This window comes from Numenius arquata, chromosome 1 (genome assembly GCF_964106895.1).
Source record: "Numenius arquata chromosome 1, bNumArq3.hap1.1, whole genome shotgun sequence".
NCBI classification, from domain to species: domain Eukaryota; kingdom Metazoa; phylum Chordata; class Aves; order Charadriiformes; family Scolopacidae; genus Numenius; species Numenius arquata.
The window spans coordinates 119,779,223-119,792,399 of record NC_133576.1 but is presented as its reverse complement, the minus strand read 5'-3'; the positions used below and the strand labels follow the sequence as shown (position 1 = coordinate 119,792,399).

The following is a 13,177-nucleotide window of genomic DNA, read 5'->3' as shown; positions in this document are numbered from 1 at the left end:
TGAGTGTTTTAGAATAATGTTTTTTACTGGCTCTAAAAATCATGTTGCATATGAAAAAAATCTTGGCCTGGAGGACTGTAGTGTTTTGTTTTAAGGTCTTCCACTAACAGTGCCTCCTACTGGGATAGAAACCTGTGCACTTGAGAAGGAACTGGATATGTGTTTTTTGGGGTTTCTTTTTATTACATGACTAACTGACTTGTGTAGGGTTTTTTGTTTCTTTTTATTGATAACAATTGTCGTCTTATTTTTAAAGAGCTGCTAGGTAGATGTATCAGTATTTAAACTGGATGTAAACAAATCTTAGTTTGAAATTTATGTGAAAATTTGTAATTACAACATCTGATATACTTTTTTTTTTTTTAGTTGAAAAAATAGCTTGGGTTTCCCAACTATTCCCTGCTAAGCAGAGACTGAAAGCTAACAACTTTAGTTGCCCTTAAAATTGAGTTTAACACTACTTTGAGTATACAGATTCAGCTTGGATCACATAAGAATTTTGTGTTCCTAGCAAAAATGTTACTTTTCAATATACAGTGCCTTTCACTTGATTCAAAATGGTTTTCCATTTAAATCTTCAAATACTGAAATGATTTTAAAAGCTTGAAATAGTTACATTTTAAAACTCTAGATAAATATTAGTAACAGGAAACTTTATAGTATGAAGGAAGAACTTTTGAATGAAAATAAGCCGAAATGTGATAATGGTTTAGGGAAAAGACTGAAATCATTTGAGCTTTATAGTAATATTTGAATAAATCATCACTTTCACAGGTAGCGTCCATAAAGTATGTTCAAAGATGGAGAAGGCTATCGTGAGGAAAGGTGTGAATGTCTGTGGATTAAGAGTTTGGCACTGTATTTTATCTTCAATGGTTAAACTTTTTAACTAGTGCACTGAAAACTGTTTGATAAAGACAGGAATATAAGATTGTACTGTGAAAACTGTCAAAATATATTAATTATTTATCAGAATTAATTATTTTTAAATGTGTTAGTAATGGGCTAGCAAGTTGATTCTTTATTCCCCAAGATTAAGAAAAAGGAACTGAGGCTGTAAATTTTGTTTTGGCAGACTGAAAATGTTTTTTGACAGTCCTGCATCCTAGTGTGAATATGCAGGGGAAGTACTGTCAGCTTTTTTAAATTATGGGACAAACTCTGACTATGAAGTTTTGAATGTATCTAATTCATTAAGGTACATAGAACTGTGCCTTTTTGTAAATGTTTATTTAAACAGGTGGTTTGACTAGTTTACCTTATTGAATGGTGTTATGTAGCAGAGCTTAACAGAACTCAGTTATCACTTGTGTGGAAAAGAATTGAATTGTCATGTTACTGTGTAATTGACTTGCTTAAAAATGAACAATAAATTTAATAAAATAAAGTCATTGTCTTGTTTTTTTATCGTAGTTTTCTGTTTAAATTTGGATGGAATACTTGAGTAGTTTTGAAGATTCCTGTTTGTTAAATAAATTAACTTTTGGTAATATAGTTTTAGTTACATTAGTGTCAGTTCTTAGGTTTTTAATTTGAAGGTTTTCCCTTATTCTGATTCCATTAATACAGGTGGCAAAACGTTGTTATCTATGAGTTCTCTCAAGGTTTGATTAATGTTTTAAACTTTAAGGTGAGACTGGTTAACTTCTAAAAATACTAGATGATGTTATTATCATGTAATTAGCTTTGACTAGTTTCACCTTATTACAATCAGTGTTCTCTTAGATTTTTACTAGGTGGACATAGAGGCAGACAGTTAAGTGAGGAATTTTGATGAGGTAAAGTTTGGGATCTTAATGGGATTTGTTGAAAGCAATGATGTTCACATTATCAAATACTTGAATAAATAAATAAAGGACCTCTTTACTATGAAAGAGTAAGGCAAGTTTGTTCTCATTTTTTTTATACCAGGGCCACAGCCATCTCTGGGAGTTAGTTTTGGAACGCCATTCGGCTCAGGTATTGGCACTGGCTTGCAATCAAGTGGCTTAGGTTCTTCAAGCCTTGGAGGTACACTTTAACTTTTCTAATCTTTCATTGAATTATTATACCGCACATCTGAATCTCTTGCAAACCTTTTAACTCCACTAAGAGGATGATCTGTTTCAGGGAATGACCTTACAATTTGGAAGTCTGTGCTTTCCAAACTTCTTCATGTCTTGCAGAAGGAGTTGCTAAGGCTAATACTAAAGCTAATAAGCCATTGTAGTGAAAACCCAGGATGAAGCAATCACATAGAAGTTCTGTTCTTAAAGCTAGGGAGTACATCGCGTACATCCTTTTGTAACTACAGCTTGACTTAATTTTACATATATGAAAGTTAGGCACTTGAGACATTGGATCATGCTGTAGCTAACTCATAGAAGTTTTTCGCCTGTATGTACAACTGTTAACTATAGGGACCCGTTTCTGCTTGGATTAAGATAAGAATAATTGCTAAAAAATAACTACAGTTCTGGGATCCTGCTTGCTGAAATGCATTTGCTTTACCTGTCACTCTGTCCCTCAGTGCTGAGGTGGAAAAAAAATCAGTCCTCAAGCTGAAAAAGCTTTTGAAAGTGAGAGGAAAAATACATATCAAAATGGTAGTAGTGGTGATGGGGTATATATTCCAAGAGGACACATGACTGTGAGAGAGCAGGTGGTAATAAAAAAAGCAGACCTTCTCATTTAAATGTAATGGATTTGCAGTGGTAGAATGACAGGTAGAATCAAAGTGATTGTAGAATCTAATCTGCATGTAAGTTTCCTGTCTGTATAGGTCAGGGGTTCCTACAGTGCAAGTCAAAAGACACTAGTGTCCTCTGAAGCTTTTGTATGAGATCTGCACAGAAAATTATTACATCTGCTGAGCACAAACATAATGTGCTGTGGTTTTTCTTTTTACATCCTCTCCTCTCTGCAGCCTCAGTCCACATGCCTATGTTTTGCTTCTTTATGAGCCGAACATATGAAATCAGTGTAGTAATGTATTTAAAATAATTAAACATCACTCAGTATTGGAAAGATGATGTAACTTGAATATTACATCAGTTTTGCCGTAAATTACCATCTTGAAATTATACTTAAATCTACCAATGTCATTTCTCATCAGATTTTAAGCTTTTTCATACAAAAGAAAGTCTGTACGCTAAAACAGGAAAAGTAACCAAGAATACTGGGCTAAAAAGAAAGTACTTGTGAATTACTAGGTCGTTCCCACAATGTTTTAAATGCTTTTTAAAAAAAAAACACCACAAAACCAAACAAAAACCCCCATAAAATTCTTCCTTTTCAACCAAAGAGGTTGTTTATATATGTTCACCAATCTTGCCAATGTAAAATAAAGAACATTTTCTTTTCAATTGATGGACAGCTGCTTCTAGTTTTGTCTTAAAGACCTAACTTGTATTCTATTTTTTTTTTTTTGCAAGTTCTCTGCTTAGGAAGGCATTTGTTTGCATTTCATCTATTCTATATTAATTTGCAAAATTTTCATCTTTTGACAAATCAAGATGATTATCTGATAAAAGCAAGTGTAGAAGAAGAAAGGAGTACATGCAAAATATCCTGCAGGTGATATCCTGCAGGTTTCCTCATGGAAACAAATTAGCAGAATGAATACTTAAGATTATTTTTTTAATCTTAGGGTTAGTTTGGGTTTTTTTAAATGGTACAATTTTTAACATATACTCTTGAAACTTCACTTCAATTGGGGACACTTGCTCTTTTTCCATGATAGATGTTCTGTGAAATTTGCCAGTGATAAACACAGAGGCTTTTGCATTTAAGTGTAGAAGGTATGTAGCGTATAGATCCTATGCTTCATTAAATATTTGCAGACACGCTGCTGGACCATTGGTAATTAATTTCAAACTAAATAGGACAAAAGAGTGTATCATTTAAATAAACTATCTTACATTCAAATGATACTTGCCTTTATATACCCTTAAAACTTACTTGATTTTAAAATTGCAGAAGACTAGAGAACACTGCTTCAGACTGTGTGTTCAGTCTTTACTAGTTTTAAAATCTAAAAATTATTTCTGTGAAGGAATGGTAAAGGCTCAATTTGCAGTAAAATGCAAGTATTTTCCCTGACACTTGGAACTTAAGATGGGGGCATAAATTCCTCAAATACAAATACTGTTCTCTTTTTGCAAACCTCTTGAGACAGCCAAAATCGGAGAATATATTTCTCTTACTGTTCCTTTTGTCTGGCTTCTATCTCAAACTGCAAATATCAACTTACTTTTCCTTTTGAAGTGATCTCATATTAATAACACAATTTGAAATCTTGAAATATTTATACTATGAAATTATAAATGTCAATTACGAGATTAACAGAATGAGTTTTATTATAGCTATATGTTTATGACTGCCCTTTATATGATGGCTTTTCCCATCAAATATTGTAAAATTCTGTTTCTATTTTGTATTTAACCTATTTTGTGGTTTCCTAGGTAAAGCTGATCCCCAGTAACCTGGAAGGGACAACAACTCTAAAATAAGCACAGTGTAAACTCAAGAAAACGTTTACTCTGTTTTAAGTGTAGAGATCTTTTCTTTTGGAGTTGTGGATGAAGCTTGTGGCTTTCTGTAATAGAAGTCATAGAACTTGCGTCTGAATTTTCTTAGCTTTAGCTCATTTGGCTACCATTTTCTTGCCAATTTCAATAGTGATTTTGTAAATTCTGATAGATTGCTTCACCTGTTTTTATAGCTTTTCCTTTACTCAGTTTGTGTTTTGAAGGAAGTATTTTACTCCAACGCTTTCCTGTTAGCACTGTTTTCTTAATGCAACACTGTTGAGAAGAAAACGCTCTTGAGTCAATAATCTTAGTATTTTTTTACCAAATAATGCTTAGAATTGTTTGGTTTTAGAATACTCACCCCAACCCTATATGTCTTTAATTGCTGTGTCTGTAATTTTTGTTGTTGTGTGTCTACTATTATTCTACTAGGATTTGGAAGTAGCTCTGCCTTTGGAAGTAGTGCCACAGGAGCATCATCGTTTGGGTTTGGAACTACAAGTAAGCCATCAGGAAGTCTAAGTGCAGGTTGGTTTGTTTCTCTTGAATTCCGGTTTATCTTAAAGCAAAAGTGTTATAGTCAAACTCAGTCTAAGAAAGCCACCAAAACAGATGTGCTTGAGGTTGCATGTGTATATAACCATTAAAGTAATTATTTGCTTGCTAAATACACATTTTCAGAGAAGTTTTTAGGTTCTCCTAGGTAGGCAGCATTGAGTGACCATTAATGTTTGCTGTTTGATGGTGTCTATCTAATTAGGAGTGGACGCAGGAATTCAGGTGCATCAGATTGGATCAGATGCCACAGTTACTACTTGAATGCATAAGCTATACAGTTACTGAGCTATTATATAAATTTGTGACTAATATACCAGTAATTCAACATCCTGTGTTTACAAGTAAAGTTAAAATTATTTTTAGAAGCCTAGGTTTCCTTAAAACTGTTTATCTGCTTATCCTTTCTATTTGAATAGTAAGTTATATGTATTGTATTTCTGGAAGATGCCCATAATTCATTTTGTTAACTACTTTGAAAGCATTTCTGTGGCAATTGAACTGCTTAGTACTCATTTCACTTTTTTGGTTTAATTTTGTTGGTGACAAGCTTATTTTTCCCAAGCCTACATTAAATTGCCTATTGCCAATATTTATGTAAATAGTATTGCAGCATTTCAAGATGCTAAGTTACAAAGTACATAATTTAGTTTTTAGTATATTAAAAACATAATTAGAAAACTAGTTGTATGGTTCAGTTGTCTACCACTAATAAACTAAATAGCAAGTCTGTCTTGGCTGTGTTGGTGGTTGTGAGACAATTTAAATGTCACTTCACTGCATTCCTCAAAGCAGGCTTTGTTACAGTGACAGTGCTCCCAGTCTCTCTTTAGCAGTGAGTTGGACCCAATAAAATGAAGGTTGTTTTCAGTTATTTCAAGGGTCTCATCTACAGAAGGTGGTAACCAGGAATATAAAAGATTAAATGTAATTCCTGTTATTTTGGGCTTGTAAAATAAAGAGGCCATGAAATCCTGATCTAGACTGGAATTATGGAATAGAAACCCCCATAAAAATTTGGTAGCCTAGAGGCACATTAGCTTTTATCTTTTATATCCGAAATCCTTTGCTGTATAGCTTCTGGAGTGCATATCATATTTAGTTTAATTTTATCTATGAATTTTTTAATTTACGACTGATGCTTGAGGCTAGCCAGGTTTTGTTGTTTTTGTTTTTTTTTTTTTTTTAATTTGAATGTGTCCTGCTTCTTAGATAACATTTACAGCATCCTGAAACAATATTCTGGTATATGTTACCATATGATAGTTGTATCTTGTTTCTGAATCTTTTTCTTTTGAAAAAGCTTGGAAAATTGGGTGAATAAGGGTTATGGGATATACTGTTGTTACTGCTTCTATTTAGATGTGAGCACTTAAGTATTTTCCCAAACTAATGTCTAGTAAGTGTTCTGTCACCCCAAGTTTCCTCCGCATGTTTTCCGTGAGTTTGTTCTTACTTTAGAATGAAAATTATAGATCTCCAAATTGCATCTGTGAAGTGTTTGTAAGTTATGAGTTAGATTTAATTGCTTTAAAAGATTTGAGAATGTTTCTAGTAGTGTTACTGCTCTTTTCAATTTCAGTTTGTATGCTTGAGGAGAAAATTCTGAGTCCTCTGACAGTACTTGAGCACCTTGTAATAGTAAATTGGGCTTAGTCCAGGACCAGTTGTTGTGTCCACTGTGTCAGCAGATGAAAAGCAGAGCAATTGCAGTCTTCTCTCAGTTCCTGTAGTGCACACAATTGCAAGATGGAACAAGTGTCTCAGACTTCCCTCTGAAACACAGATGGAAAGCTGATTCCAAATCAAGTCCCAGTTAATTCATACTCTTATTCATTTGATGGCAACTGAAAAGGCTGATGTGAGTAGTATGTTGTAAAGAGCATTAAGAACTCCAAAATGATGGGAAATGAAAAAAAAACACCAAACACTATTGAATTTCTAAATATAATGTTAAGCAGGGGAGGGCTGTACACACAATTTTTGTGAAAACAAAGATGTTAAATCTGCTTTGAAGAGCTGAGTTGAGAATTTGTGTTGGAGACTTACTTTTATTGAAGAATAGCAGTCTCAGTACACAGGGTAAGAGAAAATCAAGTGGGATCATGGCTGGACTTACTACTGAAAAACAGACCCCTGTATAATCCGTGCGTGTAACTATGAGCAGCTTTTAGATACAGAGGATGTAGAAAGTCAGTCAAAGCTGTGCTGGAAATCCTTTTTGATCTGGAGCACCTATTGTGGCATGAGGGACGAGGGCAGGAACAGATTGCCTTTGAGATCTGCTGAACCACTGTTTATCCCTGTAGTGTTAAAACAAAGAAATACTGTTACAGTGAGGTGTGTACCTCATGTTTGGCTTACCTGTCTAAAGGGCTGGCTGAAGCAGAGATGCAAAATCCCAATGAATAAAGTGTACTCTAAAGTCCTTCAGGGAGATGCTAAGTCTATGCCCCCAAAGGGCAGGTTGTCATTTACTTTCTGAAAATGATTGTTTACACTTAAGTAATACCAGTCGTTGATGACATTGTAGCTGTGGTTATAGACTTTGTGGCTCTTCCCTCTAGAACTGAGTGATTCTCTTTCCTTGCAATGGGAATAAGACTGAACCTATACCCTGTTCAAGGCTTTTTCCTGAGGATTTTTCATTTGAGTATTCTACTTTAGGGTTTGGTTTACTTTTAATAAAAGAACTTTATACCGTGGCCTTGTTATGCTGCCATGATGGGACAGAGCCATTTAGATGAATTTCCCTTCTGCCTTTCTACACTTAGAAAGTCCTAAAAGTGGCTGTCCTAAAAGGCACCTCTAACATACCAGCTATTACTTTCCAAGTTATATCTAAATTAACAAGCATGTTCTCAGTCTTCTATCACACAGTTCATGCATCTCTTTCTTATTCTAACATTATGCAAATAAAGCTCAGGCTGCCTTCCCTGCATGCCTTAAAATAATCCCTGCATCTAGAAGCAGCTTACGTGGAGGTACTTTATGAGCTCTTGACCCTTGCCTACTGAACTCCTGACACTATGGATCACGTACAGCGTTATTATGAATGGCATTCATGATTTCTGTAGGAGGCAATGCTTACCTGTTATCTCAGATGTATACTTGAAGTGCAAAGGTAACTTGCAAGAACAATTTTGGTTATTAAAGATATTTTTTTATTATTATTCATGAGACTCCCCGATGAAGAACAAGTTTATTCTTCTAAAAATCTTACTTGGGATTCAGAGTTAACAGGATAAGGAGTACTTGCATCTGCTTCACCCCTTACATCCTAGGATGAGAGACAAATTAGTCCACAAAATTTAGACAAGATCCAAATGAACGATATCATTAGTCACACACTGGATCTGCACACTCACTACGTTGGCAATGAGTTCTGCACAGGCAGCTGCATGTTGAAGGACGGCAGTTACTGGAATGTAGATAATGGATTTTCTTGACAGGATGATGTAGTGTGTAACCCAGGTGCAGACATTGCAGGAGGAAGAGTTTCACGTTATGTTTTGAAATAGTTCTTGATGCAAAGCATCAGTAGTGAGTGAGGGAACAGGAGACATCAGGCTTGTGAGAGCCACTTCGGGATTCTTATGAGACCCAAGGATTGCTTTAACCGTCTACTGGAGAACTAGTGAAACTCTGTTAAGTAATGCATATTGAGAATATACCCTTTTTTCCTTGTGAACGAATCCTGTTTTCTCTTAATATTTTAATTGTTTACAGGTTTCCATGTGCAACTTGTACAAAACTATTAGTTAAGATTTTAACTTGCTCATGTCACACTTGTTATTTTGTACGATTGGCTGCCTTGTTTGGCTTCTTGAGAGAACAAAAAGTGGAGTTAGGAAGTTCTGCTTCATATTAACTAGTATTTGAGAAATTTCTAGCACACTCTAATAGTTTCAATTATTATCCAAGTTGGTTGTGCATAACTGATATACATTCACAAAAGGAAGTACAATGAGTTGGTATTACTGTTGCTGAAAACTGTAGGCAGATTTTCTTCAACTGACCTTGTTTTATAGCTGAACCAAGAATTTGGCAAGGTTTTTGAGCCTTTTAAGGCATGGTCAGTGCCACATACGTTATAAAGACAGGCAAAGGTGGCCTGGTCAGTAGGGCACAAGGCTGGGAGCTCCGATGCCAGCTATGCCACATACCTGCTGTGAGTGACATGAGTGGGGCTGTGGGCCATGTGTACTTCTGCCTTCCCTCCCACCCAACATACACACTATGTGTTTAAACTGAGAACTTGAGGAGTTATGATTCTTCTATTGTACAATTTCAGTGGGACTTTTGGTAGCTACTGTTGATAATGGCATAGTAAACTTGTGATTTAGGGTATAATTGTTTACAATCTCTGAGGTAGCCTGTGGTAGTGCTGTAATGTCCAAGTTGCCATAGCAAGTCCAGGTGTGTTAGCAATGTGGCATGTGCTATAGATCCATGAGTATAAAGTATTACAAATACTGGTAATGAAGTGGCTGGTGTTCATAACTCCAAGGAGAACAAACTTGCATTCCTGCTATAACTTGTGTTTTAAAATATTTTTCCTCCCTCACAAGGCTTTGGCAGCTCAACTACGTCTGGGTTTAACTTCAGCAATCCCGGCATCACAGCATCAGCTGGCCTGACGTTCGGGGTGTCTAATCCTGCCTCTGCAGGCTTTGGGACAGGAGGGCAACTTCTTCAGCTGAAGAAACCTCCAGCTGGAAACAAGCGAGGGAAAAGATAGGCACCCCTTTTAGGGAAGGGGAAGTGAATCAACTTTGTTCATCTGAAAAGTCTATTTTTCTAGATTGATGCATTAATTAAATTGCATCCCAGGAGATTTATAAAAATTTTGCTACTTTTCCCTAGTCTGAAGTACAAAATGAAATCATATTGAACAGCTATTTTCTTGTGAATAGAAACTCGTTTATGTATTTTTATTTTTGGCCCTAGTTTTAGAAATGTTCTATACCACATTATTATTAAAGAATCTTGTAAAACCATCTATTTAACCTAATGTTAGTAGCAGAATATTTTTTGTTAATAAGCTTTATACCATATGAATATATGCATATTTGTTTTTTTGTACAGATAAAATATATTCTAGTACAAATACTAGAGTTCATATCTTCTGTTCCTGGATATGGCCTTTAAATCTACTTCAGGGTGTTTTTGTGTATATGGATGTAAATATATACAGTACAGTGCACACATCTGTGTGTATGTATGTGTATATATATATGTATAAAATACAGATGTGCAAACCTTGCCCCATAGACAGGTCTCCTTTCCTTTGTGTGTTCTGTTTCTCCATGTCGCCCTGTGGCCCCATATCTTGAAGTTCCTAGGAGTTTCAAATTGTGGGTCCCGGGTTCTGTCATCATCGCTTCTTGTGTTTTGTTGTTTAAGACCAGCTGAAATACAATGTTTACTATTTCTTAAAGTTTGGTAAATAGTGAATAGTAGCTGGATTTTTTTTTTAAACTTTTTTCTTGACCCATTTAGCAGCCAACTCTATGGAAGAATCTGAGATTTTGGCCATTTCATTACCATTTCATAGGTAATACTCCCAAACTGTTTGGTTTTGTTTTCTCTCCTGAGCTGAATGGTAGGGCGTTGCAGGATTTCAGCTGAAAGCTCAGGATGCCACAAGGTCTGTGTGCAAGCAGAGAGTTATCGGGCTGGATGAGCTTTTCCTTGCAGTTGGGGGAGATAGGATGTGCTATTCTAATGAAAACCCGAATTAGCTGTTACAAAACGGAGTTGATTCACTAGCTTCTTGCCAGCGCTACTAGCATTGACTTAAAAGCAGTTGCGTATCTGCTTTCGATACGAGGTATATAGTACAATAAGTTGCTGCTAAAGAGTGGAGGAGGAAAATGATGTAATTTGAAGGTTAAAGCTATTGCAACAGTAATTAATGAATCTTGCGTATTACAACATCATATCTTGTTGTGCTGCATTTCCAATTCGGTGTGCACTAGAAATAGCTGGGAAAACATCTTAAGGAGATGAGATGAATGATAGATAATTGAATCTTAGCAAATAAAGATACAGGTTGAAGTGTGAACGTGGAACTTTGGAGCCGAGTTGCTTTTTATGTAGAAGATGTTTTGTATATAACATGCATCAAATGAATATTCACAATCATTTTCACAAAAGCACCTTTTTTTCTAAAACAGTTACAGTGCATAAGATTTTTTTTCTAGTACCAGGTCATTTGCTTTCTATTGTTAAAAGTGTTATTACCATTTTGTATGTTTTGGAAATGTCTGCATTCAGCAGTGAATTACTCTTTGACAAATGTTCAGTTTGTCACTTGATCTGATATAATTAAGGGAAACTGAGCACAGAATTCTTCACTTTTGTACTTGTATGTTATTGCATCCTTGTGAGCAGTCTCTTATGAAGGGATATAATGTGGGTTTTTTATGTCTTGGAAAAATAAAGCTTACAGTTTATTTTGATTTCAACCTTTTTTTAAACTTTTACTGGGCTGCAGTCAAAACCGTAATGTTTGTATTCCTTTGTTATTGCTTTTTTAATAGTTACTATGTTAAACCACTGGACTCTCTTGTAATGTATTAATTTGTGAAACTAATTCTAAATGTGTACTGTTTGTCCATATGTGCAACTTACCATTGTGCAAACAATAAAACAATAATGCTGTGATCCTTGTAATACATATTTGCCTATTTGAAAGATCCTTTCCTGTTGTTCTCCTGTGTTATGGGAGAAACAAGGACGTCATCAGCTAATATGTAGAATTGTTTTTCCTAGAATTTATATAGTGTAAAATTGTTCTGGCTGAAGTTAGAGCCTTGATCTCTGGGTTGAAAGTGGAGGGGTGAAGGGAGGTATTACATTGTGGGTTTGTCTAGAGTCTCTTTACAGGGTGCCTGTGTTCTGCTTCTTTTCACATGAAGGCAAGTTATGTCCTTAATTTAGCCTAAGTGAAAAAGTGAGTATGTAATAGAATAATCACATGCTGGAGGACAAACTAAAGTCAAAATGGGATTTGAAATAATTATGTTCCCAGAATACCAACTGGGTGGTTGAATTTAGCCATGATTTTCAGGCATCAGCATTGTATACACTGTTTCAAGTGATTTTTTTTTTCTTTTTAATTTTTTTCCAATGTAAAGATATGTAATATAATTAGAGGGCGAACTACATGTTACATTCAAGGTGTGGCATCTATAAGGCATATTAAGAAGCTGACCTGTACTTAGGCATCATGAAATTAAATCAAGTCTGGATTATTTGCTCTGTAAAGAAAGAAAAATATGTACCGGAGGAAGGCTGAAGTCACATATGAAGGATGTGATTCTTTTTATTAGTTTACACCTTTTTGTACAGCTGCTTTATAGCATCATTTTTAAAATTAAAACAAAGTTCAGGAATCCAGGCTTAGTGGTCTTTTTTTCCCCTCTTTGACATCAGTAGTAATTCTTTGGGTTTTTTCCCCACTCCTCTACTCATGTTAATGGTAGAAATAATCCAGAATCAGTCATGTCAGGTCTTTCCTGTTACCAGTTCTAATACCTTGAATGTCTCAGCAGAAGATGGGAAAGAAGCACCTTGTGGGCTCTTAATAAGAAATTAAGAGTTAACTATAGAAAAATCTGTCTGTACTGTAGAGCATAAATGCCTTATGCTCTACAAAAGTTTGTTTCTCTAAAACTCTTATTCAAAAGTTTACAAGAACAAAGAACTGGCTACGCATAAAAAACTTCCAGCAATAAATTACGCAGGTTTTGGACTACCTGGTGGGATTGCGCTGTCAGGCTGTTTCCCCTCTTCCCTCTCATGAAGTACCTTTCGACCCTGTGGCTGGTATCTCCAGACACTGATGGACGATTAAAGTATCACAGTGGTAGATTTGTACCGCTTCTCGTGAACATCAGCAGCTGAGCTTGGGGAGGGGAGGGACACAGAGATGGGGGTTACCCACCGTGACAGTGCCCGTGGAGCTTCAACCCAGCTGTAATGCGCAGGCTCCCACCAACCACACAGGTAGGTTGCTCTAAAGGAAGATGGAGGTGGTGAGGGGAGGAGATGAGGGGATGTAGAGCACAAGGTTTCCTTCTGCGAATGGGATGACTCACTTCAAT

The 13,177-nt window shown here is 35.7% G+C and overlaps 1 protein-coding gene across 4 annotated transcripts in view; it reads left to right on the top strand.

Annotated features, from left to right (window-relative positions):
• Positions 1 to 11,746, top strand: part of NUP58 (nucleoporin 58) — a 39,543-nt gene extending 27,797 nt beyond the window's left edge. For 3 of the 4 annotated variants that reach the window (XM_074150708.1, XM_074150724.1, XM_074150716.1), the window contains 3 exons: positions 1,912 to 2,010; positions 4,944 to 5,039; positions 9,638 to 11,746. In XM_074150708.1, the coding sequence (XP_074006809.1) occupies positions 1,912 to 2,010; positions 4,944 to 5,039; positions 9,638 to 9,807 (365 nt within the window). In that variant the 3' untranslated portion in view covers positions 9,808 to 11,746. The remainder of the gene's footprint in view (positions 1 to 1,911; positions 2,011 to 4,943; positions 5,040 to 9,637) is intronic. The other variant, XM_074150734.1, reaches the window with a different exon arrangement.
• The last annotated feature ends 1,431 nt before the right edge of the window (positions 11,747 to 13,177 follow it).